The sequence below is a fragment of the Bacillus rossius genome, chromosome 16, assembly GCF_032445375.1.
Source record: "Bacillus rossius redtenbacheri isolate Brsri chromosome 16, Brsri_v3, whole genome shotgun sequence".
Taxonomy (NCBI): domain Eukaryota; kingdom Metazoa; phylum Arthropoda; class Insecta; order Phasmatodea; family Bacillidae; genus Bacillus; species Bacillus rossius.
Window position 1 is genome coordinate 27,709,705 of NC_086343.1, and position 20,336 is coordinate 27,730,040.

Sequence of the window (20,336 nt, forward strand, 5' to 3'; positions counted from 1 at the left end):
CCCCCCCCCCCCCAATACACAAATCCTGGCTACGCTACTGATAGCAGCAGTCCAGCAGTGACGGACATAGCTCCGAATTTCAGCCCAACCAGGACGAAGGAACACGGATGAGGTTAAAAGGTTTCAAATGGTACGGAAGACAGTGAAACCTCAATAAAACAAAACCAGAAGGAACAATAATTTTGCCAGTTTGTAACAACCAAAACTATTACAACATTTTATCATAATGTTTGTATAATTTAAAACCAAATTCAAATCAAGTTAATAACAACTGCAAACAACTTTATACCGCACCGAAATTACCTCTTTTTAGGAACTGTAAAGTATAACTTTAGGATGAATATATCTGTAGTTAAAAAAAATATTTTCTTTTGCTCTATCACACTTAAAAAGATTGAAGACAGAAGAATAAAGCAAAGGTTAAGAAATTACATAAAAATAGACATACTAACATCATTTTTGGAAGAATAAAATTTCAAAGATTTTTCTCCAACCTACAATGAACCAAAGCAATAAATAGCATCAGTATCATTTCAAAATATTTCTTTATATTAATTTGGGATACTTGTATAGACCATTCCTTACTACATGTAGGTAATTATTTACCCTTGCAACAAATACTTTGTATTACATAATAACCATACTTTGGCATTACAAAAATTACCTAGTAATCCTATGTAACTTCTAGGAACTGTGAAAATACTTTCTATTAATCAGAGTTTGGTATTAATAAGGTTTTATGCGGTTTCACTGTAACTGGCAGTTAAGACAGAGTCCAACAATTTGAAGAAGAAAAAATCACATTTCTGATGTCAAGACAAGAGAAGTAAATTTAAGCAGTGGAAATACCAAATGTAAAATAATGCACTTTTACAAAACTAATAATACTGACTTCAATGGTCATGTGTAGCCCAAGGAAGATTTTTTTTTTGCTATTGCTTTATTCTTTTTTGGGAGGAGGGTTATGGTGAGGAGGTCTATCACCCTCATTGCAACGCTCACAGGACTGCCATTGATAAGGAGAACTACTCCGACCAATCATCTTTTAAACACAGTGTAACCCCCTTAAAACATTCCCGCTAGCAAAATTCTTATGCTCATGGCATAATTTTTCAATCCCATCGTACCCTCAAACAGAGAAAAGTGTAAGTTATTGGTGTACTGGTAGAAAGTTTATGTTTAATGTTTTGAATACTTCCTATTTGGTACAAAACTGAATTTGCCTTAAAAATTAAAACAGTGCAATAATTTTACATTGTGATCATATTAAATAATCTTCTATTTGAACTAAAGTTAATGATTATTGAATATTAAAAAAATTATAAAATGTAAAATAATTTTTTAAATAATACATCTGAATTAATGTGTATAATCTGTAAAATAATTAGTAATAATATGTATTATGCTTGAAAACAATTTTTTTTTATCAGACTTCTTTTTCAGATGACATATGTATTCACACTGAAGGTCACCTTAGATCAAAATACTGTCCAAATTTCAGGCCGGGTTTATGTCAGGTGGCTATGGTGGTTAACATTTAAGATGCAAACTTTTTGGCTTATAATTAGAGCCCATGAAAAATGGTAAATAAAACTGCCTCATTTCGGTAAATAAACTATAGGATTTCGGTGCTATATTTCGGTTAAAAAAAAAAGTATTTCGGTGGTATATTTCGGTATATTTCTTTTTTTTTTGTTAAATGAGTGTATTTGTTCTACTAATTATATAATTTCATGATACACACACAAAGCTGTACATGATACATGATACAGCAATCACTAGATTCCTGCGTAAGCCTTACAGAAGTTGAAATGTTATCTAGTAGATTATATACACATTACCTACTTAAATTTTACATCACAAATAGTGTCTAGAATTTTACAGACTGTGTTTATGTATTTAAACATTTTGAGTATTAAATAGGCCTATGATATGTTCCTGCACAAAACTTTATAGAATTAATTTTTTCCTGTGAGGAGAATTGGCCACTTTGGCCAAATAGTTTGGTAAACATGTAAGAAAGGGTTCCATAAAAAAATTAGTCAATTACAATGATTACAGTACATGTAAAATTTCAGGCTCAAAAGTTTTTTTTAAATTTACTATAATTTTGTTTTACTACACATTTTCCGGCCTCATTCCCATCAAATTGTGTTTATTAGGACGTTAGAACCGTAACACATTTCCTTGACTTACCTTTCATGTATTCAATTAACCATTCCCTCATAGCTGGGTGATCTAGCTTCTCTAGGGGAATATTTGCAGAAACAAATGCACGGACTGTATAGCTTGCAAATTTGACTTTTATTTCCTTTGCTCGTTTATGGAGAACAATATTATCCTCGAGTGTCACTTGCCTTTTGACTCCCATTTACATGGAACGTAGGATCTTTTCAAACTTCATTTGGTCATTTCACATGACCGGCGTATTGCGACGTTAAAATCCCATAACCTCTCTGTTATTATTTACAAACAATACAACAACGGAACAGAGATAAGTATCTCTGCAACGGAAACGAAAAATGGCCAAACGGCTAACTTCATCCACATCCTGCTAGGAACGCTGATAAATGGTTGCCGCTTTCAGGCCGAGTGTTTGGTATTTTATTTATTATGCTTCAACTTATCTATGGCACATCTTATAATAAAAATGGCTTACTATGTTTTTGTTTACTAAACGAATATGTTTTGCGGTAAAAGTAATATTGTGAAACTTAATATTCGTATCGCGTTAAAATTCTGACACTTCGCGGATATTTCGTGAAACAAGAATATCGCGAATAGTAATGAATTTCGCGGCATCACCAGTTATTTCGTGAAAACGAAATGCTGTAAAATCAAAATAGGCGTTTGGAAACACATTTGTAAGTGGTTAGAATGTATTTCCAAAATCGTTAGTAAAATTTCGCGATTTCATCATTAACGAAATTTGAGTACCTCTACTTATAATTAAAATTGATGGTAGAGAAGAACTTTTCAGCCCGTAACTAATTGGTAGGGCCTAGAAAATTTCGGTGTTTTCAGTATGCAAAAAGCGGTACTTTCAAATTAGAAAAGCGGTGGTTTAAAGTCTGTATTTTCGGTATGCAATGAAAATTTTACCGGTATTTCAAATGTTGACTAAATTGTGCAGTTATTGAATATAATAGTTTACATATTTAATAAACAATCCATGTATACTAGGAATAGACATATGCATAATAACTGCCAATTAAATCGAAAACAGTTACACAAAACAGACACGTTGCTATAGATGTTTGCAACTAAAAATTTTCTTTTTTTTCGGCTGCCGATGCCACATGCTTAGCCCAATTTAGGTGTTTGTCAATGGAATTTTTTGGGTTAAATGATACTTTAACCTTACGTGAGTATAAGTGATCTGCAAATACGTAGAATCCCGCTGATGCGACCCCTCACGGTTCCAGGAAAAACGGACTTATAAACGGAATGGTCGCAATAGAGAATTCGGGACAATTCCCCCCCCCCCCCCCAAATATATCCAAATACATAAAAAATCACCATTGTTCGCATATATTTGATATTCAAATAGTCTATGAAGTAAAACAGACAACTTTTTTAAATTCATTTTACACCTCGGACTCGCATACCCTGAACAATGGGTTCCGATAAATACTCCCGCTAAGATAATTTGCGTCACGCGAGTTCGGCTATGCTAGCCAGCTGGTGGTTATTTTCGTTCAAAACGTGGCGAAGGAACTTGTGTGGATCAGGAAGAAAACATTCGGCTATAAACGAAAGATATAAGAACAATGCTATTTTGAAATGCTGTGACATGTTTTTGGAGTAGATAATCACAGCGACAGACCGACGGGATGCGTGCCCGCCCTTGCCATCAGCGATGTTTATTTTGACAGCTCAAGCAATTATCTTGTCCTCGTCCCTTCACAGCGTAAAAAAAAATTAGATAAAAACACGTTTGAATGCAGATGGAAAAGTAACTATGCAGTAAAATAAATATATTTACGGCCCTGCTAAATTTTTCTATTCAATAAAATTCGAGGTATTAGTGATTTTTCAGCAGAAACTGCTGTGTGACTAATAAACAAATTGTTTCATAATAACTTAAACTTTTAAAGTATTTATTAACGGCGAACGACAGTCATATAAGCTAGGGTTCTGCGAATATTCGAAATTACCGAATTCGAGTTCGAACTTTTTGATATTCGATTCGTAAATTCGAATCGAATTCATTTTACAATAATTCGACTTGAAATCCCCCTCCCCCAATTTTAAAAGAAATGTAAATGTACGATTACATCTTCCACTTACAAAAAATTATACATCAAAACCCCTTAATTACGTTACCGTTATTTACGTTTTCACGTTATTTGAACCATTTTATTTCTGTCCCGTTTTAACCTCATTGGATGTAATGCAATGAATTCCCGTTGTATACAACGCGCCTATTGCTTTACGCAGTTTACGCCGTTCGTTCTGATAAAACTGCTTACTAACTTAATTAATCCTATTACAAAGTAATCTGATATGTAAATCGTGTTTTAAAGACTTTTTTAAAAGTTAAAAACTTCATCTTAAACGTCTCGGGAGTCGCTTTATACCGCTTATAAAAACGTAAACAGCACCAGTTTGGTTGTGTTGATTCCTGTATTCCTGTATAGAGCGCACGCACGTAGTCGAAAATTGATGTCGATAGCTCGCAGACTGCATGCACGTGTGCGCTCTGTAGTAACCAAGTTAACCCGTACGATCGTTATGCGTATAGTTACAAATCACGTTCTTGTTACGGGTTTCTGTTCTTTTTTTTACGTTGAATAAAATGGTTTTATTGCATCACTCATTAATTTAAATTATTTAGCTTGCTTTCGCAAAGTCTACTTTTTAAATAAACGTACTTTCCATGAAAAGGTCTTGTTTTTATGGATTACTTTACATTCTTTTTTGCATAATAGCATTCTCCGTTCTCTCTTACCCGAGTTTTGGAATAAACAAAGCCTCTTGTAAACAAACATTTTCATTGGCTGCCGTCCGCCGCACACATTATTCGTGCCCAAGAAATAGTCCCTTGGTTACGTACCATTTGTAAGTATTTTTACACTACCTTTTTTATAACAATTGTTGTTATATAGCATTATAGCGTTTCAACATTAATATCCAATACAGTTTAATGTGTCAGCAAGTATTTACTTACAATTATGTTAGCAGACGCTGTGTGTAGTCTACAGTTGATACCCGGCACAACAATTGTATTTCGGATTCGTGCGCGCACGGTTTGTTATGGCTGACGCCGGACAAGGTTTTGTAAAGCACAGAACGGGAAAGCCTTTGAAAAGTGCACAGAAAACTTGTGTTGAATGTTTTTTTAAACATTTTCAGACAAATATTCGGATCGTCGTGTGAACGATATCGCGAGTTTAACTGCGGAATTTACGAGTGTTTCGAAGAGCAGTGTGCTTCGTGCAAGGAAAGAATTACAGGGCACTGGGGCATTAACAACTCCCGGGAAGAAAAGGAAACTTGAGTATCCTGTTATCAAAACTTGTGATGATTTTGTGAAGACGGCTTTTAGGCGCAAAGTGCATAGTTTTTTCTTCGCAAATAAACCACCTACGCTGAACAAAGTGCTACCGTGCTTCCTGTTATATTACTTCGCCGTTATTTTATTAGCACCGACTGTACTGAAGTGTGTGTGTTGCAACTAGAACTAGTGCTTGGCGCGCAAGAAGAATTCAGCCTATCACTTGCTGACGCGGCGCAGTGATACGACGGTGTTTGTTTATTTCAAAACTCAGCTAAGAGTGAACCCACGGTCTCACCCCTAATTATAAACTTGATTTTAGAATAAAATGTGCATTGCTTACGCGATAAAAACGGTAATTTTTTTTTGACGTGATTACGTCTAATAAATCGACGCACGCCGGCTGCACGCACTAAAAAGTGTCCCGTTACGCTGTGTCCCGTTACGCTCATTGTACGATTGCGCCGCATCTATCTCTCTTCCACTCGATTGGAACAACAATCGATTTGACTTTTCCGAGGCGCATTAAACTTGAAACACTCCCATTCGTTTCCTACTTTTCCTATCATCGTCCTATCCTTAACAGAATAACACAGATTGGAAGAAGTTAAATAGCAAACATGTATAAAAGTTATAGTTAAAATAATCTCTTCGTTAAAGTAATAAACATATTTGAATTAATGAGTGCAAATAAAAGTAAATTCATCAATTAAATTGTAGATTTAATTTCACTTCTTTGTATCCATACAAAGTAGTGATAATTCAATAAAAATTATTAAATTTTATTCATTAAAGTATGCAATCATTTCATCAATGTTTCAACAGGCTACAGACAACCATTTTTTTTTTCCTGTACCACTTCCTTATGCTGTGATATTTTTATTAATATTTTTATCCTTGAAAGTCAAACATGCTAAATAAGGTGGCAAGTGAAGAGAGTTTTCTCTACAGTAGGCAACATAGTTACCAGCCGCAGAGAATTGTTGTTGCTGCACCATGTCGATGAACTCACCTTTCTCCATGACAATTTGAAATGATTTGCGAAGTGATTTATAGACATATAATTTTTTTTTTTTTAATTTTTGAGAATCTGGTTGTGCTTCTTCAAAATAGTCTCACTTTAATTTTAGTTACTTGATTTAAACTGTGAATTATGTGACAAGTTTTTCAAAGGAGGTATGTTAGACATTTTTTATGATCTACGTTATTTTAAAATTATTCCCAAATTCGATTAGAAAAAATTCGAAACTAGTGAATTTTTTTTAAATTCGATTCGAATTCGATTCGAACTGATAAATCACAATTCGCAGATGTCTAATATAAGCCCATAAAAATATTTATTTTACCGAGAATGGACTATACAACCTGGCTTTTGGCGCACGCGGTGTGGGAGGGGAGGAGGATGCTGACATTTTCTCACGCAGAAGGTTGAAATAAGGGAGGGAATGTGTTGAAATGTAAGATGGAAAAGGGAAGGGGGGAATGTTTTTACATGGTTTGTGGCTCTGGGAGGGATGAGCCTTGAAGAATTAGCAGGGGATGGGAGAGGTAAGCGTCGCGTCACGTCACGTCACGTATGACGTCAAGCCGCCGCTACCGCCAGCCTGGCCGGACGAGTTTCTTACGCTCTCGCAGAAGCTACCTCAGCGTCTTTTCGTGCGGGCGGGTAAGATAACATGACAGCTGAGACGGCTTTTCGTACGTTAGTGGATGCGCCGAGCTCGGCTAGACACTGCCGCGTGGACAGTCTAGAGGGGTGGTATCTATTTTTAGCTGTCGTTTGTATGCCTGCCTGCTTACAGTACAGCTCTCGCCAAGATAAACGTGAACACATAGCACCCAACAAAGTGTAACAGACTTGTTTTTCAGCCGATTTTACTCAAATTTTCAACTTTCTCTGCTCAAATTTTTCACGGTTTCTCAAAAAAACGGTCGTATAAACGGAATGGACGCATCAGAGGGGGGTCGCATCGGCGGGATTCTACTGTAATGGTACTTTTCGGGGATTTATTCGCAGTGTAATATAGAAATGTTGTGGTTTTCGCGAATGTACTTTTCGCGTTTTCATGCGAAATTCGCGCGAATTTCCGCAAAATTCGCGATCGCAAAAAATTCCAGGCCCTACTAATTGGCAAATCTGTGATGACTGAAGTTTAGATGACCAAACCTTGAATTGTTTAATTGGAAAAAAATGTGAGGGAGTCTTTAAATACTCGTCAGTGATGTGTAACATCTAACCTCGGTAACGAGCCAATTCATGTGTTCTCACGTTGCAAATAAACTTATAATACGAGACTTGGGACACAAAATTTAACGCAGAATTTTTTAAAATAATGCTGAGCATGATAAATGTAATAAAAATTGTGTTTTCAACTACATTTCTTAACGTGAATCACACGTTTCTGCACCCGCCGCTAGAATTTGCTACTGAAGCAGCTGCATCGACTATCAAGTCATTAGATTTGAAGAGTAAAAGGTAAAACTACACATCGAATGGCTCTGATAAAAGTGGAAAAAAAAAAAAAAAACCTTTGCAAAAATACAAAATCCTGACTTTGGAACAGATTTTCAATAAGGAAGTTGATTAAAATACTGCCCATCTTGTTAAAAATAATTCATTAAGAAGTTAATACTATAAAGTTTCTGTTTGGCTTTGTGAACTTTGGTTCACACCATGGACCACAGATGGCAGCACCGTCGTTATACATTTCCGTTCCATGTGCATCCGTCCCATTCACGAAATCACTCCTACGAAATGCCATACCGAGAGCTAAGATGTTTACACATCAAAAGAACTGTTTCCCGCTGTTTTCTTTTTTGGCAATAATCATTCAGGCTCATCAGTCGACAGCTGTGTCACATGTTTGTAGTCAAGATGAAGCACGTGGCAAAAGTCTTGAAAATGTCAGCACAGGTGTGAGAAGCATGACTGAGAAGCAAGACGACAAGGGAAGTAGGAAAATGCAATACATATCGGCAAGGCATGACGAAAGAGGTTACAAATCTCCTTGGGAATGGCATTTTTCGTCAAAGTATTATATCCCTTCAAAATATAGTGCTTAGCATGCTATATGTTGATACATGCATTAGTGTCACTGACGTTTCTACTGACAGTTAATGTGTAGCCGGGCCATGCCAACATGACTATCCGGTTCTGTAGGGACTATCTGGTTCTGCCCCTCAAAGTTACGCTGTTTGATTTGCACAGTTTCAGTGACGAAGCCAATAAATTTCAGCATGATTTGAAGTAGCGCAGTCACAGATTCGAAGTAGTGCTTTTTATTTCTTTTAGGTGAATTTTTTTATTTACGTGCGTGTCCAATGGCAACAGCACTGCGTAGCATTAAATATAACGCAAAGAATCAATAGTGTGATGACTCAACAAACTATATTTTGCTCTTTTCTTAATAGGTATTCGCTTCCTTCATTACATATTTATCTCCGATGATGGCTCAAATGTTCAGCCTACGTTTATATTATGCCATCCTACACACAAAGATCCCATATGTCAGCAGCAGATCTGGGAAAAACACCAGAAGCTTAGTTTAGCTCGTGCCTACTAGAATGCATTAGTGGCATATCATGGCGCACACAACACATTAAGTAAACAAAAGAGTCAAGAATTACGTCAACAGGTTAAGTAATATTTCTAATAATATAAAACATTTGGTTCATGAATTTTTTAATCTTATCAGAACTAAAAAATATATATCTATGTTAATAACATCATTATTTTGTAATTCAAAAAGTTGTTTTGTTAGAACATCATAGGAATGTTATTACCCAAGCCCTACTATGTAAACAATGCAGTCCATGAATTTGGCTCTGCCGGTTCTTTTTGAGAAACACTTTTTTTAAATATAGATCTCAAATTGCAATGTGTTTGACGCACACTTTAGTTGTTGACTCGCCCATGCTCTACTTCTATATTTAGGATGACCACAAATACTTCATGATTTATCAATTCACGAACATTTCAAGGATTTCAAGGACCAAAATCATGTTTTCGAGATTCAGTAAATGAAAAAAAATAATTAAAAATAATTTTAATAGAAACTATCTTAAAACAGTTGAGATCACAGCAATAATGCAGACACATATATGTACTGATACTAAAACAAAAGAGCACACCTTATACATATATCAATAGCTCAATTAGGTATTTCTTAGCATGGAGATATAGCTCAGATCAAACCATAGATTGACTACAGTATTTATTCACTCTACAGGCCGAAATAACTTTACGAAACAATAACAATTCAAGCACATTTCCCGATTTTCCAAGGACAGAAAAAAAATTCAAGGACAATTCACCTATTTCAAGGATTCGAGGACGTGTGGCCGCCATGATCTTCTTTCTACTGGATTTGTAATCCTCTGGAGAGGATGTAAGTGTCGCCTGTACCTTTGAATATATATACTGTATAGAAGTCGCCAGCCCAGGTTAAAATTTCTAATACGGTTTTGAGGTAGTTGGTTAATTCACCGCCGCAATCGCCACCATCTCTAGGGCATTGACTTGTGGTGGTCCCTAGCGGACAACAGTCGAACTCTTCAAACACCCCTTCCCCCTCCCGTTGAACGACCTTGAGCTGCAGTGAATGATAGGTGGGGGGTGCGGGGAATGACCGCGGGCGACAGTGCTGCGCTCTAACGTGTAAATAACAACCTAAGACGATACAGGGCGTTACGGCAGCGCACTGCAGCGGTGAAGTTCCCAAGCTGCTCATCATACACTTCTGAAAAACGTAGAGTAAATCCTATCCACTCGCGACTTCTATACAGTATATATATATTCAAAGCCTGTACAGACATAATGCGTGGCCCCCCACCGAACTCACCCGTCAGCGAGACGTCCGCCTCTCCGTGCACGCTCCTCCCCGGGAAAGACACGACGAAGCTGGTGCTGTAGTTGAGGTGGCGGTGAACGACGAGCTCGATGCCGGTCGACAACTTCTGCCCCGGGTCGCGGTTCGCGTCCCACTTCAGTTCAAAGTCCGCGACTTTCAGCTCGGGCCTCGACAGGGCTCTGACCTGCATGTGGATGTCTCTGTACCTACAATCGCATTTTGGTCAAAAACACACGTGCATCGTGGCCACAGTGAAAAAGGGTCATACGAGGATATTAATTTCTCTTCAAATATTAAGAGATTAAAAAAAAGGTAGATTGGATCATATAAATATTGCATTCACACAACTAAACAGTTAATAGTTACCATGTATAAGAAATCCATCAAACTCATCAAATCTTTGGTATTCAAAAGGTTTTTGATATTACATAAAAAAATTATTTGAAGAAATACATTACTTATTAGTCTTATTACTTACTATAAAGGCCATCATATAAATGTTTGTATCTGTCACCAGCTTCAAATCGTAAATGTTTGTTCAGCATTTCCAGGAACATTTTGACATAAAAATGTTTGTAACATCAACATGCAAAAATTATGTTTTACCTTGAAATTAAAAATAATGGTTAGAATGTTTCTTCACAACTTAAGTTTTTTTTTTTTTGTTTTTGCTCATACATATATCAATTTATTCAAGACTCTTGAGATCTAGACTCAGATTCCAGGCAATATACAAAAAAATCAAATATTAAATTTGTGTTTGAGAAAAAAAAAGGTGATGCAACCCATCACTAGTAAATTATAAACGTAAATTGAACAGACATGGAAGAGAAATGCTCACGACAACCGACCGAAATGTTTCTTTACGTGTACTCACTTGTCGAGATGAAGTTCAACTTTCAGTTGCTTCCTCTCGAAGAAGTTGACCGCCATGGTGGCGCTGTACACGCTGTCCTTATACCACACCTCGACGTACGACTCAAACTCATCTTGCGAGATCGTCGCACGTTTCAGCAGAACTGCATACTTGTTGTCGTTCTGGTTCGCCTGCCGAAAGCACAAACTGTGACAGGTGTATCTGAATCACTGTACTGATGGTTTCACATTATCGGTCAATAAAATCTGTCGGTGACGAAATTCCAAAACTCACGTCATTCAGAATGCACATTTGGAATATTCCTATATTTAAAAGGCGGTGTTAGTAGTGGTCACACTGACATTCAACACAAATTTTAGGTGGACCAGAAGTAACACAGACAGAAGGTGTGATAAAGACCAATTCCTTCACTCCAGTGCATGAGACTAACGTTGGGTACGACTGGCCTAAGAACCATCCACATTATCCGATGTCAACAAGGCCTTGTGGGTTTGTTTATAAATGGCACTCAAACCAAGACATGTGTCTGTTACGTAGCGATTTGATGCAGAACATATTTAAATCCACCGGTAAAGAAATACATCAAACACTTGCCGCATTGAAACGTGTTAAATTATATATTTTTTTTTAACGGCAACAACGTACGCCACGGTCCATTACACACCATTTCGACAGTTCTGATGACAAATAAACCTCTAAAATGTTATACTTGCTTAAAGAACAATTTGTATAATCCAGAAATATATAATTTAAAAAAAAGATTTTTAAAAAGTTTTAAAAAAATTCTAGTACCAAATTTGAAGCATGTTCCTTCAGCTTATTAACTATGCACTATAACCATTGAGCTACGAAGCCTGACAGAAGTTTATAAGGAGAATATGTATTATAATATAATTGTTGTAATAACAGTATCCTTACATTTTTTAAACTTGAAAAAACTCTTCACTACAGTAGAGCACCCCTCAACCGGAATCATTGGGGGGAGGTCTATTCCGGTTATGGGAAAATTCCGGGTAAGGGGAGCTGCGGTTGGGCCGGCCTCCGGGCCGGTTGAATGACCTTCATCTAAGTAAGCTGGCAGGCACGTGTTTCTTATTTCTGTGGGTGGGTGCGTGCGTGAGCGAAGAGGACGGTGAAGAGGGTTCGGGGGAGGTAGTACGACTACAGCTGCAGTGTTGTGTTACTTCTGTGTTGACGTACTAGTAATTCACACTTCCTGGAGAGTGTATAGTCACTGCCACACACAGTTCACTGTTTACATTTCACATACACAAGAATAACACTTCAAGCATCTCGTTTAAAAACACAGAGATAGAGAAATACAGGTAAATGTAGACTGTTTAACCATATATTAACGTATAAATATGTACATAATACATATTTGTACACTAAATTATTGTCTACAAACTGAAAGCATCACACGTTGTAAGTAAATGTTACTGGCTACATTCTCGGGCTGGCCGGAATTTTCCGTTTACTTGACATAGTGAAACAATAAAACTACTTATAGTATAAACATCTTTATAGTAATTCACGTCCGACGTGAAAACCAGCGGTGTATTTACGCAATGCGCGGGAAAGACTGGCTATAATTAGCTCTCTGACAGACGTGCGCGCGCGCCTACAAGACATGTACAGTCAGGCAAAAGCAAAAGAACCGCATTCCAGTGCGGAAATGTTTTGGAGATGTATTGTAATGTTTTAAAGTTTTAATTTTTTTTGGAAAATTAGTTTGTGGGAATTACTGTTGAGGGGTGCTCTACTGTATGACTAGTTCAGTTTAGTATTTTGGCCAATTTTGATTTTAAAATAAGAGATTTCTGTTTTATTATTTTTTTATGAATTCTATTTTATTACATCAGTACTTGGTCCTTGCGACAGTACACACCTCAGCGCTCAGCTTGAACTCCGAGTCGCTGTGGTGCAACTTGCCGATGAGAATGACGTCGCTGAAGGTGGTCGACGAGGCCAGTAGCTTCAGGGAGTGGCTCAGCTCCTTCACCGTCGACCGGTCCTGGTAGAAGCCCTTCACCGTGTAGTTGCTCCCGCTGAACCAGGTCGCGAACACGTCCACCTGCAGGTACCGGCGGCCATCACACAAGCATCTGAGCATACCTTTTAACCATGGTTGGGCCTTTGAATATATATACTGTATAGAAGTCGCCAGCCCAGGTTAAAATTTCTAATACGGTTTTGAGATAGTTGGTTAATTCACCGCCACAATCGCCACCATCTCTAGGGCATCGAATTGTGGTGGTCCCTAGCGGACAAGTGTCGAACTCTTCAAACACCCCTTCCCCCTCCTGTTGAACGACCTTGAGCTGCAGTGAATGATGGGTTGGGGGTGCGGGGGAATGACAGCGGGCGACAGTGCTGCGCTCTAACGTGTAAATAACAACTAAGATGATACAGGGCGTTACGGCAGCGCACTGCAGCGGTGAAGTTCCCAAGCTGCTCATCATACGCTTCTGAAAAACGTAGAGTAAATCCTATCCACTCGTGACTTCTATACAGTATATACATTCAAAGGTTGGGCTGATGCCATAAAAAAAACCCTCATAACTTAAGTTACCATAACAGAGCTGATGCTAATACAGACACCACAGTATTAGCCGATACTGATGGCATCAGTACTGGAAGTACGTTACCAACAGTGTCGGAAGTAAAATATTGTAGTACCAGTATTAAAAGTGAGTTAAATAACTTAGGTATCAGTTTCGGGAGTAATTTATTGATGGTGTAAGTATCAGAAGTCAGTTACACACATTATCACTACTGGAAGTAAGTTATTTACTATCATGATTAGAAGTAAGTTATTGACCGCATATTGTGATTTCCATTTTTGTAAAAAAATATTCGGCTTTGTTTGTGTAAAAGAAATTGGAGGGTACTAAGAAAATTAATTTAACAAAATACAGGAAAGCTTCACTATAAAGAACATGAAGGGACCAAAAAATAGTTGAGTTTGTTATACTGAAGTTCTTTATACTGAAACATAAGCATTGTTATAAATATGTATACCGATAAATACATGAAACAACATTACTAGGATATATATGAACTTAAAAGAAGAACATAACACATTGTTGATAACAATTTCAAACCAATAAATACAGAAAACAAACAACTGTAAAGTACATATACATATGTACATACCAATCCATCCATGAAGGAAAAAAACTATTTTTTTGAAAAAAAATCTTCAATCACTTTTTGTTTTTTGAAATTATTGTTCATGTATGTTAACACGTCCTTTTCGATTTCTTGAAGCTTAGGCATATGATGCACAAGTTCATCACATGTCATAAAAAGTCTTTCAAGCACAGATATAGCATTGCTTACTTCTTTCTTATCTGGGCGTATGAGTTCGTCCTCTTCAGCCGCTTCAGGTTCATCCACCTCTGATTCACATGTTTCTTCACACGTAGCTTCGTCCGATTGGGGTGGGCAGGTTGCGAGATTATCGTCAATCACAGCAAACTCTTTGAAGGTTACCTCTGACGATGTTTGGCCGATTTGTGCCCACAGAGATTCACAGTGGGTCACTTCCACTTCAGTATTTTCAGCACTAGCAGGTGGAGGGCTGCTAGAGCGAAAGCCTGCTTTACAAAAGCAGTTAGCAATAACAGATGGAGAAATGCTGTTCCATGAAAAGCAGCACCTGTGCATTGCTTGCAGGATGTTCCATTTTGGGACAACTGATCCACTTTCTTTGTTGTCCATCTGCCGCAGAAGGTACTGGACCAGTTGCTTCCTGTAATGGTGTTTTACCTGGGCTATGACACCCTGGTCCATGGGCTGCGACTTGCTGGTGCAATTAGGAGGGAAAAACACAACTTTTACATTTTTTAGTTTGGAGGTTTCAACATTGTGTGCTGGGCATCTGTCCAAAAACAACAAAATTTTTCTGTTTTTAAGACCCATACGAGAATCAAGTGAATTTAGCCAGGTCTGAAATATAGACGATGTCATCCAGGAATTAGTATTGTTCCTGTAGGTACAGGGCAAGTGTTTAATATTCTTAAAACACCTGGGCTTGGCAAATTTACCAATAACAAGCAAGTCCAGTTTTTGTGTGCCATCACTATTTGCACAGAATAGCACACTTAGCCTGTCCTTACTCTTCTTACCTCCATGGCAAGTCTCACCTTTCACTCCTAATGTCCTGTCAGGCAGAAGATTAAAAAACAAGCCAGCCTCGTCAGCATTAAATATGTCTTTTTTATCATAACCTGAAGTAATGTCTGCCAAGCGTTCAATCCAGTCATCTTGAATTTTCGGGTCTACTGAACCTTCCTCACCACACACCTTAAGTGTACTAAGGTTCCATCGGGCTTTGAATCTATGCAGCCAACCCCCTGATGCCTGAAAATCTTCAATGCCCATCTTAAGAGCTAACTCACGAGCTTTTTCTTGTAGAACAATTCCAGAGACTGGAATATTTGAAGCTCTGGAATGCATAAGCCAGTCAAAAAGATTTTTCTCCAGGCCTTCGTTTGGTGCCGTACAAACTCTCTTCCGGCTATCAGGCAACGCAAGATCTTGGTTTTCATACGTAACCCGCTTTGAAAGAATAGTAGACAGAGTTGATTTTGCGATTCCAAATTTTTCCGCAACGTCAGTTTTCTTTTCACCCCTATCTACAGCCTGCAGAATCTGTTGTTTTGTTTTCAGGTCTATTGCTTTTCTTTTACGAGCACCAGACATTTTGCTAAGAATACAAAAAAAAAAATCGAATTTTTAGTCTGTACCACGAGCACAAAAGGTTATGAGATAACGTAAACGTGTTCTCTCGGAAAACAATACAGCCGGAACTACTACAGTATAACGCTTTTCCGATTATGTATCATACTGCAGCCAACTCGCACAATAATATTCGTCGCTACAGCAAAACCCCTTATTTGCACTTTTCATGGGGGACAAACTAAAAAAGAGTAAAAAGCGGGAAAGTGTAAATAAAGGGAAAAGTAAGAAATATGTTAAAGTTAATTAAAATACAGTTGCATTCTGCAGCGTTCAGAACAAATACGGGCTACATTACACATACGCATTTCACCACAGTAAAAAAAAAATTTTAAAAAAAAGGGCCGCAAATTGATAAAAATTTACCGTCAATAGCGCGCCGTGCGCGGAGAAAGGTCATTGTACTCAATCAGCTGTTGTTATGGCGCGGCGTAGCCGCCGGCTGGCTCTCTCTGTTGTCTGAGCTGCGCATGCGCAGTATAACTTACTCAACGCTCCGCCCAGACTCGTGACCGTCCATCAGAAGCCAGCCAATAGATGCGAGCTTAGCGGAAAAAAAATATAAGCTCCACCTCCCGTGTACCAGTTTTGTCCAGTTCTAATACCAGTTTATTGGTATACGCCCCAGTTTTCTCGCTGCCGTGACGTGTTCAAGTTTACGTTCATCTTGATGTCTTGATACCAATAATTAATTATTTACGATCCCCAGAAATAAATTGTTAGTTTAAAAAATATGCGTCAACTTTACAGTACTTACAAAATTATAAAATATGTATAAAACAGTTACCAAGACTCCGCTCATTTTATCTTGTGAAGTTTGTCTCGTACCAGTATTTCGGCTAAGTTGTGACATAAATACAGTATCAGAACTTAACAATGATCCACGTTTATACATTCGTGAGTTTACGTTTTTCCCTCGTGCAGTTTAGATTGTCTCCTGCTATAATTACTCGGACTTTTACACGCTTAGGCTTATATTATTACATGTTTAGAAATAAAAGCAGCAACTTTTCATGTTATAAAATATGTATATTTTGCGATTTAAAATGTTCATTGCCGACTATGAACGTTACGTTTTTCACTATGTTTTTAGGCCTACTAGCTAATCTTATCTACTCTTAAGTACCCACGGATTTTTCTGGTTGTTTATGGTTGGTACGTGACGTAAATAGCCGGATGGATTCGATTTTTGAGACGTAATTCGCGTGAAAGTATTGTATTGGACTATATGGGAACTAAACGGGACCTGAAGAATATAGTGCAAATAACGGGAAAACGTAAATAAGGGGTTTCGCTGTATAAAAATTGTCTACAACAGAAATTTAGTTTTGCTACAAGTGTAAATTCAACGAACTTTAACTGTAAATTCAATTACATAAAGTTATTCTAGATTGTAAGAATTTTAAAACAAAACTAAAAAAGATGAGTCAACTTTCATATCGTAAAGTTTAATAGTCGGGCCTATCGATACAGAGCTTCGATAGAATCGTACAGTACAGTATCTCAGTCATTAGTCTATGGCCGCTTGAAGAACCTGTTCACATACTCTCTGCTGATGCTTTGTCTATGGCCAGGAGACACATTGTAGGTTATGTTTTTGTTTACGTACATGCTGTTATGTTTGACAAAACAAATAAAAAATAAAGTACAAGTTTTTGGATGGTAATTTTTTTTTTCAAAATTTGCCTCAAGGTTGTTCGTTCAAGTGAATATTTTTGTTTCAGGAAGAAACAGACTGTCGTAAAATTCGTTAAGATGAAATAAAATTCAAGGTTATTATATACGTTTTTGGCGGGACCAAACAATGAGTTCGGTTAAGTGAAGTGTTCGTTTAATTGAAGTTCGTTGTACTGGTGCTTTCCTGTATCATATTGAATTACATTAAATAGTGTTGTATTTCTAAATACAGTTATTTATTTATGAATGTATAAAAATAGCATACCTCTCAGAGAAAACTGGTATTGGCCCAGTAACCAAACCATTCTAACACCAGGTTATACCAATACTCTACATGCATTCTTAAAAAAAAAGATGTGTGTACTTATATACGCACGTTAGAAGTTATACTTATTTTTGATTTAAAACACTGAACTATTTCAAAATTTACTGTCTTAAAAAGTAATTACATAAATATTCAATATTTAGTATTAATCTAAACATGCGTATAAATTTTAATTTAATAAAATAATCCAGATTCCTTTTAATTAATAATGAAATAAATATACTATGTATTTGTTTAGTTTGAATTTATTAATTTTAATTATTTATTAAATAAATATGTAATAATTTATAATGCAAGTAAAAAATAAATATGGAATAAAATCCTTACTTATATAAATACACTTGAAAATTCACTTGAAAAAATATATGAACAAAGTTTTTCTCACTAATTTTCACAATAAAAATCTTTTTACTTATATGAACCAGTATTCAATTATCAATTACATACTAAATTTATGAACGCGACTCACACGTAGTTCCGCACCCGCCACTAGAATTCGGTACCGGAGCTGCTATGTCAACTATTGAACCATTCAATTTGCAGAGTAAAAGGTTAAATTACATAATGACAAATCTCCGATAAAAACGAAAAAGAATTGAAAAAATACCAAACCCCTGCTGTGACCTGATTATCGATAAGGAAGTTTATTAAAATACTGCCCACCTGGTGACACGCAGCGGCCTGGGTACATGTGTAAAATCTTGTGAGTTCACGTCACCAACATGCTGTAGCAGCAGCAAGTGAAGTTTAATTGACCGCATTGAGCAATTTTCTTTTGTTTATTTTATTTATTTTTGAAGTGAATGTTGGTTATTTATGCATTAGTTCAGTTTTTTTATTATTTTTCAAGGATAAAACTTTGTTTATTCTAATTTTAAAGTTATAGGTTTTTCATTTTATTTTTATTTTCTAAGGAAATTCTAACATTATTGTGTGGTACATATTGCGAGATTGGCTATTATTTAGTAGGTAGTTAATATGAGATTATGTTTTTTCTTTTATTTATTTATTTATTTATTTATTTATTTACATCTTTAAATTTCAGGTTATTGATTTATGAGAGGTAATGTTAATTATTTGTGGATTTAAGTTCGTTTATTTTTTTAATGATAACATTTTATTTCTCTATTTTTAAAGTTATTATTGGTAGGGGGGGAAACTTAGTATGTAAAATACTGGTTCTCTCAAAATATTTTTTACATTTACGTGCCTGGAAGTACGGTCAATACCTGATTACATAGATTTTTGTAAAAATTTAGTTCTAATAATAAACAAATAAATAAACAAAAATATAAAATCACTACATATTTGTAAATACTTTAACTGTAACCATACACCTACCTCATAATCATTCTTTTCTTTTTCAGTAATGTCTGTGTTCAATATCATGGGTCTATACAAAGGCACAGTAACATTCAAGTGACCTTGAAATGAAAATCTAGTACTTCTTGGGAAACTCAATCTTAATAGTGTTATAACTTCTTTCTCTGCAAAAAAAATAAAACAAAAATAAAACCAAAACTTTAACAGCTACCCACAATTTACAGCAATTCTAGAAGAAAACATGCCAAATCAGCAGATTAGTTTTGTGCAGTAGAGTAAGAAGAATAAACTAGTAATACAAAAAAAATATTACAAAAGAAAATAGGTAAATTGTATTTGATTTAAAAATTTGGGGTTACTACCCACTTTTCATTTATTGTGATACCCAAGGCCTACCAATTCACAAAATGGATCACCCATTTCACAAAATGGATGTTAAATTACTTTTTGACTTGGTGAATCTTTCATAAAATAAGACTCAAAATTGTGATATACTCAGTGTTAAAGAGTCACATATTCATAAAAAATGATGTTCGAAATAATTAATGAAAAGACTGCAGAAATAAAACACAAACGAATCGACAAGCAAAAACTATAAGTGAAAAATAACTTTTACCTTTGGCATATTTAACTCGTACTTCGAAAGTGACCGTTGCCCCGATGATGCTGTACGTCACGCTCGTCTTGATGTCGATGTTCCTGTTGGGCTTCGTGATCTGAAGAGAGGCGCTTATCTTGTTCCCCTCATACGCCTTGAACTCTATGAAGACGAAGTGAAGAGACAGCTTGTTCCGCTCGTCCTTCATCTGCAGGCCGGCATTTATCTCGGCCAACAGGTCGATGTGGCCTTTGATTTGCTGGAACCACCGGGGACACAGACAAGTCAGTCGCAAAATTCAATGCACATGTTTCACATCCACACATCCAACAAATTGTAACTGCTAATACAAGGTACTTATTTATGTGTCATCACATCTACAAAGAGATCATCAAAGTGACCAGAAATATTGGATCAGGAATTAGGAGATGGCCTATAGTGAGGAA

General features: G+C 36.5%; 1 protein-coding gene across 2 annotated transcripts in view; it reads right to left on the bottom strand.

Moving 5' to 3' along the window:
• Positions 1-20,336, bottom strand: part of LOC134540049 (uncharacterized) — a 212,193-nt gene that overhangs the window by 157,054 nt on the left and 34,803 nt on the right. For both annotated transcript variants that reach the window (XM_063382494.1, XM_063382493.1), the window contains 5 exons: positions 19,909-20,149; positions 19,311-19,456; positions 13,113-13,298; positions 11,225-11,394; positions 10,339-10,553 (listed from right to left, as the gene is read on the bottom strand). In XM_063382494.1, coding sequence (XP_063238564.1) covers positions 10,339-10,553; positions 11,225-11,394; positions 13,113-13,298; positions 19,311-19,456; positions 19,909-20,149 — 958 coding nt within the window. The remainder of the gene's footprint in view (positions 1-10,338; positions 10,554-11,224; positions 11,395-13,112; positions 13,299-19,310; positions 19,457-19,908; positions 20,150-20,336) is intronic.